We start from the raw sequence: 12,276 nt of genomic DNA on the forward strand, positions 1-12,276 counted from the left end.
CTTTGCAACCACTTCTGATGTATACAGATCTACATTTCCATGGTAGTCTAATGAAAAAGAGCAAAAGAAAACCAAAACAAACAAGCAGCAACAACCCCTCCCACTTTTGTTTTAATACCAGAGTGAAAAATGTTAGTGGGTAATTTCAGCAGTTGATAGATATATCACTTTAAAAAAAGAGAAATAAAAATATTACTCCTTCCAAGCTGTCTCTTAATTAAGATGGTAAAGCATTTCAGATGATCTGACCAGAAAAACATCTACCCTAGATGAAGACAGCTTTGTCAATCTACTCAGTTTAAGATATGACCCTTATACACTCTGACTAAAAAATGCTGCCATTTACACAGGTGTATATACACTGACGCAAGTCTCTGAATTTACACAAGGAGTGACAGAGGAATTTGGCAAAGTTTTGTTAATTCTAAACAACAACAACAAAAAAAAGAGATCAAGTTTTGCTGTTGGTTACAGTTGCAACAATCCATAATATGCTTGGTGCTGATGGCACAGTTCCACAGCTTGTTAATGTAACTAAGAATTTTGCATACTGTGTCCAACTAGAGACAATGTGAATTCTCAGCTTACTTAAAAAAAAAGTCTTTATTGTTTAGTATTCTTTTCATATTTTTATTAATTTTTGAAAGAAACCTTAATGCAGTCAAGGTCTGTAACCTGTTATTCCTATCATCATTTTTTACACAGTGTCCCATTATCACAGCATTTTCGTATGAGAAATGGAACCATATTTGTTTATATCAGAAAATTTGTTTGTAGAGCTGCAGAACACTGGCAGGACAACTAAAAAGCAGCTATTGTGTCTCAGAACATTTTTTAACATCATTGTAAATTTATTAGTTTTCAGCTTGGTCCTGTCCCTACAGTTCTTCCAAGCTTGCTTGCTGTACCTGAAGTGATAAAAATGTGCCAATGTAAGTGATTTCAGGTTTGATTCAGATTCAAGACCTACTGGCCACGCTAACCTGTACAACCCTGTAAAAGGCTGCCAACCAGATGTGCAATGCAGGAACAAACATGTAGTTTTAAGTGTTTTACCGGTTGTTTTCACCTGCTTGGTCAACTACAAATTATTTGGGTGACTGAAATGAAATCAGAGAAATTAAAGGGACAGCTTATTTGAAGTGGATTTTGCTCGTATCAAGTTTCCTTTGCTTAAATGGAGTGGGACAAGTATAAGTCCAGCAGGCTCACTGCTAAACTTACATGATAATGAAGTAGGAATCAGGCCCAGGACAACCTAATATCAGCTTTTGGTTCATTTGTAAAAAAATTTATCAGCGTTTGATTTTCCCACTGTCTCAGAAATTATTATGGCAACTGAGAGGTGAGGTGGGAATCTGAATAAACATATCTGAGAAATAAATAGGTAATTCAGGTCTAAAGCCATCAGTAAAAGCAAAGTGCAGTGGATTGCTCTTCCTGGATCTAACAGTAGGGGCGTGGGAAGCTTTCAGATGTCACAGGGTTGTAGATAACATTTGAACATATGATTAGCTTTTGTGAGCTGTCTTTAGAAACCTTACATTTCCCCCCACACACACACCTTAGCCAGAGATCCTTCCCTTGAGGTTTCAGGACACTTAAAATGTTGCTTTGACAAAAATCAAGGATGTGGAGAAGTTTTTCCTGTGTGACGTCACTTTGCTGCCCTTTATAAGTCTCTGCAGAAAAGAAAGGAACCTAACTGAGGATTCATGCTCCAGACACAGGAGAAACAAGCAGGAAACACAGAGGCGTATCAAGTTGCAAATACCGACCACCCACAAGGAACAGTGAGCCATGCCACCGACCAGTCCCTACAGCTGCCTGGGGTACACGCTGCTGGTACTCTGGAACCTGAAGGCCACCTTTGCCTTTCCAAACTCCTCTCCACTACTGAATCCCAGCTGGGAAAATGGCGATCACCTGATGCACCTCTACACAGATACTGAGAAGAATAGCTTCCATCTCCAAATCAACGCTGATGGTTATGTTGATGGTGCTCCTCACCAAACCATTTACAGTAAGTAGCTTACTATGGACATTCATGTTCATCGAAGCAGGTGGGAGAACAAGACTTTTACTTTCTCACTATTTCTAAATTTTTTTCTTCTTAGGCAGGCAGATAGAGGATGATAGCTACAGGGTGAGAAGCAGACGTAATCCTCTTTTTGTTTAACAAAAAAACTTATCACTCCAAAGAAATTTCATGGATGAGGAATTTAATTCCTTGCCTAACAGAAGTAAAGTCCTATGGTTCCTGTGATACTCTGCAAGAAAACCTACCTGAATTGTCCAATGTTTGATGATTTTACCTATGGATTAATGTGGAAGATTGTTTTAGAGGCTGGTGATGCCATCTCCCCAGTAGCTACTTCCTATTGCAATAACAGTGTTACCAAACAGTTCCTGCACTGAGGAAATTCACCAGAACAGTGGGGGAAAGCTGATGGTATCTGTAAAATCTTTCTTTTGGAGTAGAGAGCTGATAATTACTAAAACTGAGTAATTTAATTCCAGATACATCAATACGTCTTTGCATTGGAAACTGGTATATGAGACAAGGTTTAGAGTTGTGTCTTTAATGTAAGTGCATGGCAGAAACACAACAGATCGTGAGACTGAGTATGCAACAGTCAATTCATAGTTTCAAATGGAAAACTATGAAAGGTTAGACTTTGTAAAAGAAGTGGTAAGCCTCTGGAGTAACCATTCCTCACTGTAGCTAAAAGGTCTCATCATAGTTTATTTTCATGGAAAACTAAGATCTTATTTTTTTTTTTCTGAATACTTGGCCCAAGCATTACAGTTAGTAAAACGAAAGGGTTTTTCTTTCAGAATTAGAGCTCTTTCATAGCATTTTGAAAGTATTTCTCTTTTAGCAGCACTCAAATCACAAGTATCTAGGCATCATAAATCATGTTTATTGTTATAATTGCTGCATAACATCTTCTGCATCCACTTAATTAAAAATGTAAGCATATGTAATTACATTTTTACCTAAATAAACAAGGAGCAAAGGATGTTTAAAAAAGTTATAATTTAATCAAGGAGAAAAAAAATCAGGTTCTATTTTTTTTATTATTTTAGTAATTATTAATGAAGCACTTGCAGGGATGTTTGCACTATGTTGTTGTTATTCATCCTGCATGTTTAAAGGTTTTATAAAACTCATTTTAAATATGTTGATGCAACACCAGTGTGATGTTCTAGACAACAATAGCCAGCAAAATACTACGGTTTGCCAATATCCGCCATGAAGCAAATCCACCAACATTTGGAATGATGGAGCAGGAAGGGTGGAAATCAGACAATAAAAGGGATTGTGAAAAGGGGGATGACTGAACCTCTGCCAGGTCACTGTGGTACCACTGAGATGCCAGATAAATCAGAAGTGCAGAGTTCTGTACCAGGGCTGAAATAACGCCCTGCAGCCACACAGGCTGGGAGAAGGCTGTTTGTGTACAGCCCTCGAATCAAACATTTAAGTCAACAGCACACTCAGTTTGAGAGTAAGGCAAACCACCTACTGTGGTCAGCAGATCAAGGAGAGTTATTCCCACTTTATTCAGCATGAGTGAAACTGTTCTTGGAGTGCTGTAGCAACCACAGATCAAGATGGACAGGGAGATACCAAAGCTGGTCTGGCAGAGGGTTTTCAGGATGTTATGGGGCCTTGAGCACAATCTGTTGGGGAAGGTTGAGGGAGCTAGGCTTGTTTAGTATAACAAAAAGGAGGTTAAGGGTCATCTAATACCACAGCGCAGTCACAAAGATGAGGGATATGAACTACCCTTGGTAGTGGCTAATGACAGAACAAAGAACAATGGCTCCAGGCTGTAGACTAGGACTTCAGAGGGCATGTTAGGGAAAAAAAATTAAGAGGTGAGTACAGCACAGGAACAGGGCACCCAGAGAGGTGCTCTCCATCCTCAGAGCTTTCCAGAGCTCAGACAGACAAAGAAAACCCGATCTAGAGTTCCCAGTTCACATGGAAGGTTGGTTCAGACCCCCAAAGGACACTTGTAGAATCTGTAGATCTGTAAGGCAATGGTGCAGCGTCTAACTGGGTCCTGAACTTGAAATCTTTGTTTTTCTAAACAGGTGCTCTAATGATCAAGTCCAAGGGTGCTGGCTCAGTAATAATCACAGGTGTGAAGAGTGGACGCTACCTATGTATGGACATGAAAGGAGACATTTTTGGTTCGGTGAGTAAACGTCACTAAGGCTCAAGACTGAAAGGCAAATGCAGTTTGCCACTGTGGTGCTTATTTTCTCTGCTAGAACAAATCCTGCAGGAGTATGTAGATATAAGTGAGCCAAGGACCTGGCATTTAGGTTAAACTTTTCTCTCTTCTTTGATTACGTTGAGTTGCAGAGGTGACAAAATTCATCTGAGTTCTTTCTTGAGTCAGCAAGGGCAGAACAAGATCCAGTTACTGACCAATCTACAGTGTAGCGCTAGAGGCTGGGAGTAGCTAAAAAAATGCAGCCTCCTGAAAGAAAACAATGTTGTCATTGTAATAACCCTGCTGAAAATATGGCCATGCATCACAGATCTACATTTGACTGAACTTGAGTTGTCTGAGTCACAGAGCTGGCAGATCAGAAAAACACCTGCTGCCAGATCTATTCCCTCTTTCCATCTTTGATCAGCATTTGTCATTCACCAAATCATTCTGCTCACAGGTGTCATATTTTTTCTCCCTAAGTATTACTTCAGTGAAGAGGACTGCGTGTTCCACCACAGGACATTGGAAAATGGATATGATGTGTACCAATCTCCCAAACACAACTTCCTAGTTAGTTTAGGCAGAGTTAAACAAGCTTTCTTCCCGGGTATGAATCCACCGCCGTACTCCCAGTTTTTGTCTAGGAGAAATGAAATCCCTTTGTTTCGATTCAACACACCTGAGCCCCACAGAAATACTAGAAGTGTAGATATTGATCCAATGGATCCTCACCAGATCTTGGTCCCACAGAGAAAGATCTCCATGTTTGGATCTCAGCTACAGCAACAAGCACACGTTTCACACATGCCCAAAGAACCCATGAGAATCAACCAGAATGATGTCATCAACCCAGATGACCCACATGCTATGATGGATGCCAGGAGGTACGCAAGTCCTCGCTTTTATATCACAAGATAACTGTGGCCCCGCCACTGGCAAATTGAAGACATGAGTGAATATAATAGGCAAAAGGAACTGTCTAGCACACTCAGTCTGAATGCCAAATGGCTATTAGCAATCTGAAAGACATTGGGAAAAAATCATTAATTTCAAATTTTGTACTTCAAGGTGACAGTTTATTAAAAACAAGTTGAACATTTTCCATTTGGGGCTGTTTTACTTGTAAGAAGATACATATTAAAAAGAATAGCACAAACCAGTCATTTTTAGGATCTGAATCATCTTAAGTATGCATCAGTGAAAAAAAGAATTCTCTTGAGTGAAACAAGAAACCTGTGTTACATTACTGATGTAACTGGGAAGAGATGTGGACCACATGAGATTCAAAGAAAGACAGAGAGTCCTCTTACCAGCACCACTGTTGCCTGTGCAAGCACTGCAGACAAACTAACTGATGGTATTTTATGTTATTACATAAAAATTACTCTATAGGTTTTTAGAACTTAAGTTGGAGCTTCAATCTCTTTTGATGCCCATACAAGTCAAATAGCGACCACTGTGCTTTCATAGCAACAGCACACATGGAAAACGAGTAACTTAAAGGAGAAGAGGACAGGAACAAATGGACTGGTGCAGAAGGAGTCGTTTCCAACATTTATTGAATCCAAGCTGAGGTCTGGGAACAAGGGAGAGTCTCATTGTCTCTCAAGAGTTAAGAATTCTGAAAATTGTGTACATACTTAGCTATTTTTCTCCTTAATTTCTTTTCATTTTCGTTTGATCTTCCTGTAATCATAAATCTGTGTGGTTTTAAAGAAGTTCTTATCAACATACTCTGCAGACATCAATAGCAACATACCAATGAGCTGCACAAAAAATCCAGATATTTAACAAGCACATTTTATTTATGTTTATGTGCAGTTTCTGCATGCCAAGATGCAATTTCTTCTGTTTTGATTATTTAGTATATCTAACAGCCTGACAAGAGCTGACATTCATTCCAACAGTGCTCATAGCAATGATGCAAAAGACATTAGGCTAGATTCTGTCCTTTTTTTTCCTGTCCATGATGTGGAGTCACTGGAGTCACTGGAATTATGGCAGTATAACAGAATAAAATTAAGGCCCCCTATGTTTCTAGGTTTCAGTGAAATTTTTCTGGATTTAGCGCAGAGTCTTTCCTGCTGACAGCATTAAAAATTATATCTTTTCTTCCCCATATATATATACAGATATACGTGACCGTTTTATCTACAACATTCAAGCTGTTACATTAGAAAAGTCATAGGGCCTGATTCTGCTGTTAGAATAGTTTTCCTTTGTGGAGTGACTCCTAATTCATGTAAGTTCTTAGGAGCACAGGACAAGCCAAATGATTAGAATTAGACCAACACTTCTCTCATAATTTGTTTTTCATCCTCTAAGGTCATCATGTTTTTTATTAGTTCCAAAAAGAAAGGATTGATTATAATGGATTAAGGAGAACTGCAGGACAAGCAGATAGTTGTGTATTTTCTTGCATATTCAAAATACAGCAAGACCTTGCTGTCTATACAGTGGAGATGTGATATTATTTATATGTTCTAGTTTACTAATGTGACTTGATTCCTACACCATTCTTCTTGGCTTTTGCTCCTTGAGAAATCTGGATTGCAATTACACAAACTAAGTTTTCATTTTGTGTCAATTGTCGTAAGCTCCACAGAGCTCCCTGGGACTCCAAGTCACTGTGCTGACAACAATTTGAATCATGAAATGTTCTGTCTCGATCCATATTCTGTCTCAGTCCATAGTGAATATCAGTAAGAAATGTCAGTGGGTTATATCTCTATACTGTCTCTGTATTCATACATTAAAACAAAGTATGAAGGGTTGCTCACTCCACCAGTAACCAGAGAATTTAGTCCCTAAGCTGCAAATGAGAGCACAGTGGATTTTGCATTAAAAAAAACCCCATATTTGCAACCATAGAGAAATGTATAAAAATGTTGAAAAAATTAATTTTTCAAAGGAAATGCTGGTCATCACCAGCTAGTAAGAAAGCATTACTTATTTATATTGCAATATTTATTTATTTATTTGAGTGGGTCTTAGTTCCCACAGAATATTTATAAATATTTATAACAATGTATTATAAATAGTATTTCCTTTTATAAAAGCATCAATAAACTTTTCCTTCTCTCTAAATGGTGGATTCTGTATTGTCTGTTCAAGCTCCCCAGTCAAGAAGGACTTGAGTCAATAAATGGTGCTAGCTTTGTTTGAAAATTTTTGTGTCCCACTATCGCTGGTGATTTTCAGCCTAAAAGGCAGCAGCTTCCTGGGTGTTTCATGCACCACAACCATAAAAGTTCTGTGAAAGATGATGAGAAAACCGGAGTCTTAGTAGGTCTATACTGACCATGAATGGACTCACCTCTACTGGGAAACTTCTTTTGCAACCCAAAAGCAATGGAAAACCACTCCTCTGGGAGTTCAGTCCCATTAGGAAATATTTGTGGTCTTAGCTCCAGAGTCTTAGAGTAGGAAATATTCTAAATTACCATTACTGCCTACTTACTGCTGCTCATACAAAATATTCTAACTCCATTCCTACAGCTATGCTAAGCCTCTGTTTTACAGCAGACAGGTCACAGATTAAATAAATTGCATATACTATTCCTATAGTTCTTTCCTGCAGTGGTTCACAGGCACACCAAGACCCAGAAGAGAGCAGCAAAACAGGTTTGTCTTTTTTATTTAAAATCATAACTCAAGTCAATATGACTTTAGGACACATCTTACCATTTCCAGGGGAAAGCGACACATATCTAATACTATACTTTTAAAAACATTCACACAATTTAAGTTTTTATTAAATACTTCAGTTATTCCCTCACGTCTATTTTATTTCTTTTGGCAGCTAACACCCTTTTAGTTAAAACACATCCACTTCAAGTGACACCATTGCTTTGGTCTTTACTGACTTCCAGCTAGAGGAAGAATATGGCTTCTTAGAGATCAGTGGAACAGAAGCACCATCAACATGGTAAGTCAGAGGTCTTGTTTCTGTTTTTCTTTGTTGGTAAGTATTGTGAAAAGATAGTAAGGGATATTTATTTGATATATTTTCTATCTGGTAGCAATTACTATTTTGCTACACATTTTCCTTTGGTCCCTTTCACCCTCCAGAACTGAAAAAAAAATGTAGTAGTTTGCTACAGCTGCTTCCCAAATCCAGATCCTTCCTCTTATTTTCTTACACCTTGGAGAGTTATATTTCTAAGGCATCTTAGCAGTGAGTATTTTTTTATATTACACATTTGAACTTGATATGGAAACATTTTATGCATCTTCAGTGACTTATTGTGATATTTTACTCCAACAATGAAAGTAGTGAGCAAAATTCAGCCTCACAGTAAAACAGGAGTATAGAGAGAGAGCAAGTAGGTGCCATCTTATTCTAAACGTGCTATACTTCAGTTATACTACGTGTATTCATGTATACATGCATTATTATCTTATGCTTAGCAATATTAGGGCTTAGTGACTACAATACTAGGTCTGCATTCCCTGTACTAAGTAAAAGATGATAGTTCTGCCTATGGGAATAGATTAAATTGCAGAACGGTTTGTATTAGGAGTTTACTGTTTACCATATATGCAAGTTTTTAACTTTTTTTTCGTTTCTGAGAATGTTACCCATTTGTCATTTATGCCGTCAGTATTAAATGTAGCCTAGAAAAAAATACGGATCTACTGCTTGCAGATGACTAATAGTTATTATTTTCAGATTGCCTTTCTGGAGATCTAAAGCAATATTACTATTAATTTACTGACATACCAGGTTAGACACTGCACTTTTATTAATGATATTCTAGGTAACTTCTGATCTGTTGAAGAACTCTATCAAATGGAAACGTATGGTTACCATGGGTGGCAATTACATATAAAGTTTGCTTTGAGGACACTTCTAGATCTGTATCATGATTTCTCTGTAACATTTCTACACCATCAAAAGTTCTGTAATGTTAATCAGTGATGCAACTTTGAGTCAAATTCATTTAGGTTGGAAAACAAATTAAGTGCTCATGTCTGACTGTCTGAAACAGAATATGAGTACCCCGCTTGCCTCTCTCATGCACCAGCATGAACAGAAGTCATCAATGCCAGTCTTTTCCTATTAGGGATTCTAAGGACCAGAAACAGAAATCTTGAAGGGGAAACTAACGGACTCTTGTTGCACAACATAACAATCCATCCATTGAATTATGCGTATGAGGCTGTAGTAGATATGTGGATGCATGTGTTCCTGTGTAGGTCTGGGTAAGTATATGCCCATAATGAATACTTGGACTCTGTCGCTTTCCCCTGGAGATGGTAAGGTGTGGCTTAAAGTCATATTGACTGGAGTTATGATTTCACCTAAGAAAGACAACAGGGACTCAGCTAAACTAATTTTTATATTAAAGGAAGTATTTGAGATCCATGGCATACCAAACTTGAATCTTTTTTAACTAGCTTGGTTGTCGCATTTTAAATAAATAAATTAAATTGTGAGATAATTGAAAAAGTCTCCTCTGATTCCAGGTCTTGTAAAAGTATAGAACAAATCTTTGTCAGCAGAAGTGCAGTAGTTATTGCTGTACAGTCTGTGTTTACATAGTATAATGAGTGCATTTTCATCATGGAAACACTAGAAAATTTGTAGCTTATGACATCTTCCAATGTTTGGTCTTCACAGATTTAAACAGTATTAAAAAAATTCCTCATGATTTTTTTTTCACTTGAGTCTTCTTTTCTATGTTATATAATAGTCTGTACAAATTCTTATATTCCATATATTTACTTTGATAAACTCTGTGTATCAGCTAGATCATTAAGGAATGACTGTAATGCCTGTCGTATATCTCTGTTCTCAGTCTCCTTCCACAAAGGACTTACATATAGTTTTATAAACACAGACAATGAAGAAGCTACATATTTATATTACAAAAGAAGGAGGTAAAAGTTAGCCATAAAGTAATGAGAGCAAGCTGTTGAAGTCAATGTGATTTATTTGTATTTATTATAATGTAATTAGAGTTAGACTAGTGATTCTGAGAATCTCATCATTCTGCTCTATTTATACCAATATGTATGTTATTTTAAAACAAGTTAAGTTTTTAACACCAAGAATGTCTCTTTGGTAACTGTTCCTTTTCTTTTTTGTTTTTCATGTTTTTAGCTCTTTCTTTTCTTTTCCCACATTTTTGCTACAAATACTTTTAATTTAGTAAACCATTCATCAATTTTTCTCCAACTTGTAGAGAATAAACGGTGAAAACAGCATGTATCAGAGTAATAGAAGAGAGAAATTAAAATATTTTTCCAGTTCCTAATTACTGAGCTCTTGCTTTTCACTGACTTTTATGGTAAAACATATTTTCCTTTGGTACGCTTTCTACAAGTCTATCTTTAATTCTTGTTTCCATCTTCTGTGTTTCATTTACTGCTGGCAATGTTTCTACTAAGTTTCTCAGCAAGTGGAACTACTTCCTTAAATGTTTCAGTTTAGAATCCCTTTTCTTATTACAAACAGTAGCCCTTTGGACATGAAAACTCTGTTAATTGATATCATTTGTTAAAAACTGTTAGCATACCTGTAAGTGAGACTCTGTTCAGCTTCACCAAGGGAAGAGGAGATGCTTCAAAAAGTAAGGTAAATAAGTGGATGACTGGGGGTACTGGAGAAGAGGAAGCAGGGAGAAGACTTTTACTACAGCAAGCAGTACTTTGCTTAGCAGAGTGGGAGATACGCTCAGTCCACCTTTACGTGGTTGCTTCTCTCTAGCCATAACTTCCCAGTGTATTACAAAGTGTCAAACCACAGCCACCACAAATGGTCAGTGAAGGCTACATGGAATCAACAGCCAGATCAGCCCTGGCAGGACTCAACTGTTGTTCGCAATCTGTGTTGTGTGTGCTAGCTTGTGTCTATTTCTGAGATTTTATTTTTCTTCTTAGAATCTCTTATTGAATGAAGTCTTTCTTATCTCAGTGATCATTGTCCTCATACTTTCTCACATCACCTACCTTCTGCAGCAGCATTTTTAGCTAGTAATTCTGTTTTTACTTATTCCAGGTAGGACTTCCCCTGGGACTGGTGTTAATGGGTCCATAGACCTATACAGGCAAAGTCATGCACAAGTGAGGAACTGTGTACAGTAGTGACAGATGTATCAATTCTCCCAAGACTGGAACTATTCACTAATTCTTGGAAATAATTATATTCCATTAGCAGTGGCACTGGATAGGAATTCAGCAAAACAGCTTAGGTAGTACTCATTATTACAAATGTCTGTACTTAAGCACTCAGCTTCTCAAGTGAGATTTGCAAAGCTGACTCCTGATACTTAGAAGAGATTGGTAGGAAATTTTGACTTCAGACTGAATCCCAGACTGGTGCTGCACTCTAGATGTCAAAGCCAATGAATAGGAAAGTGAAGGGACAGGAAAAGCTGGAGCCTAAACTTGCAAGTTCTACATAGTTCTATTCCTTTTCATGCTTCTTGATAGTCACCTCTGGGAAATTGCAATGCACAGCCGAAGACCTTTAAGTTGAGATCTAAGTGGGTTCAGCATGGCCTGAGAAGACTGATCAAAGCAATCTCTGTGCTGGATATTACTTACTTGAACTTGGGACTCACTGAACTTTGAAAAAGGCACCTAAGCAGTCAGCAAGCTGGAAATAATATAAAGCATGTCCAGTACTGTAACTTGAACACGGAGAGTATCTCAGCTCGAATCACTCTTCTGCATTGAAGCAACTAAAATTCCATGCAGGCAGGACTTTGATTAAGTGGTTCACTGAGGGCTTGACTTTGGTGTTTCTTAATGCTATTTAAGTGCTATATAAGATCTTGTGATATAATGCCATCTACTGGCATTTTCTTTGCTATATATGTATATTGCTCAGGGTTATGGAAGACCCACCAGCTTCCTGGAGTGGCTACTGCAGATTATCATGGATACCTCAAGCTACTGCAAATGACACTAGCAGGCTGATTTATTTGTCAACACATAGCTGCAAATAGATCCTTCAGAAGGTCACAGGGCTCCCATAGTTCTCATGTGAGCTCTGTAAAACCTGTGTAGATACTATGGATAGCCTAGAACATCCAAA

General features: G+C 37.7%; 1 protein-coding gene across 1 annotated transcript; it reads left to right on the forward strand.

Annotated features, from left to right (window-relative positions):
- The first annotated feature begins 1,800 nt into the window (after nucleotides 1–1,800).
- Nucleotides 1,801–5,150, forward strand: FGF23 (fibroblast growth factor 23). The gene is made up of 3 exons (XM_069849867.1): nucleotides 1,801–2,023; nucleotides 4,105–4,208; nucleotides 4,713–5,150. The coding sequence occupies exons 1-3, from the start codon at nucleotides 1,801–1,803 to the stop codon at nucleotides 5,148–5,150; spliced, it is 765 nt and encodes a 254-aa protein (XP_069705968.1).
- Nucleotides 5,151–12,276: the final 7,126 nt, after the last annotated feature.

The sequence above is a fragment of the Phaenicophaeus curvirostris genome, chromosome 1, assembly GCF_032191515.1.
Source record: "Phaenicophaeus curvirostris isolate KB17595 chromosome 1, BPBGC_Pcur_1.0, whole genome shotgun sequence".
NCBI lineage: Eukaryota > Metazoa > Chordata > Aves > Cuculiformes > Cuculidae > Phaenicophaeus > Phaenicophaeus curvirostris.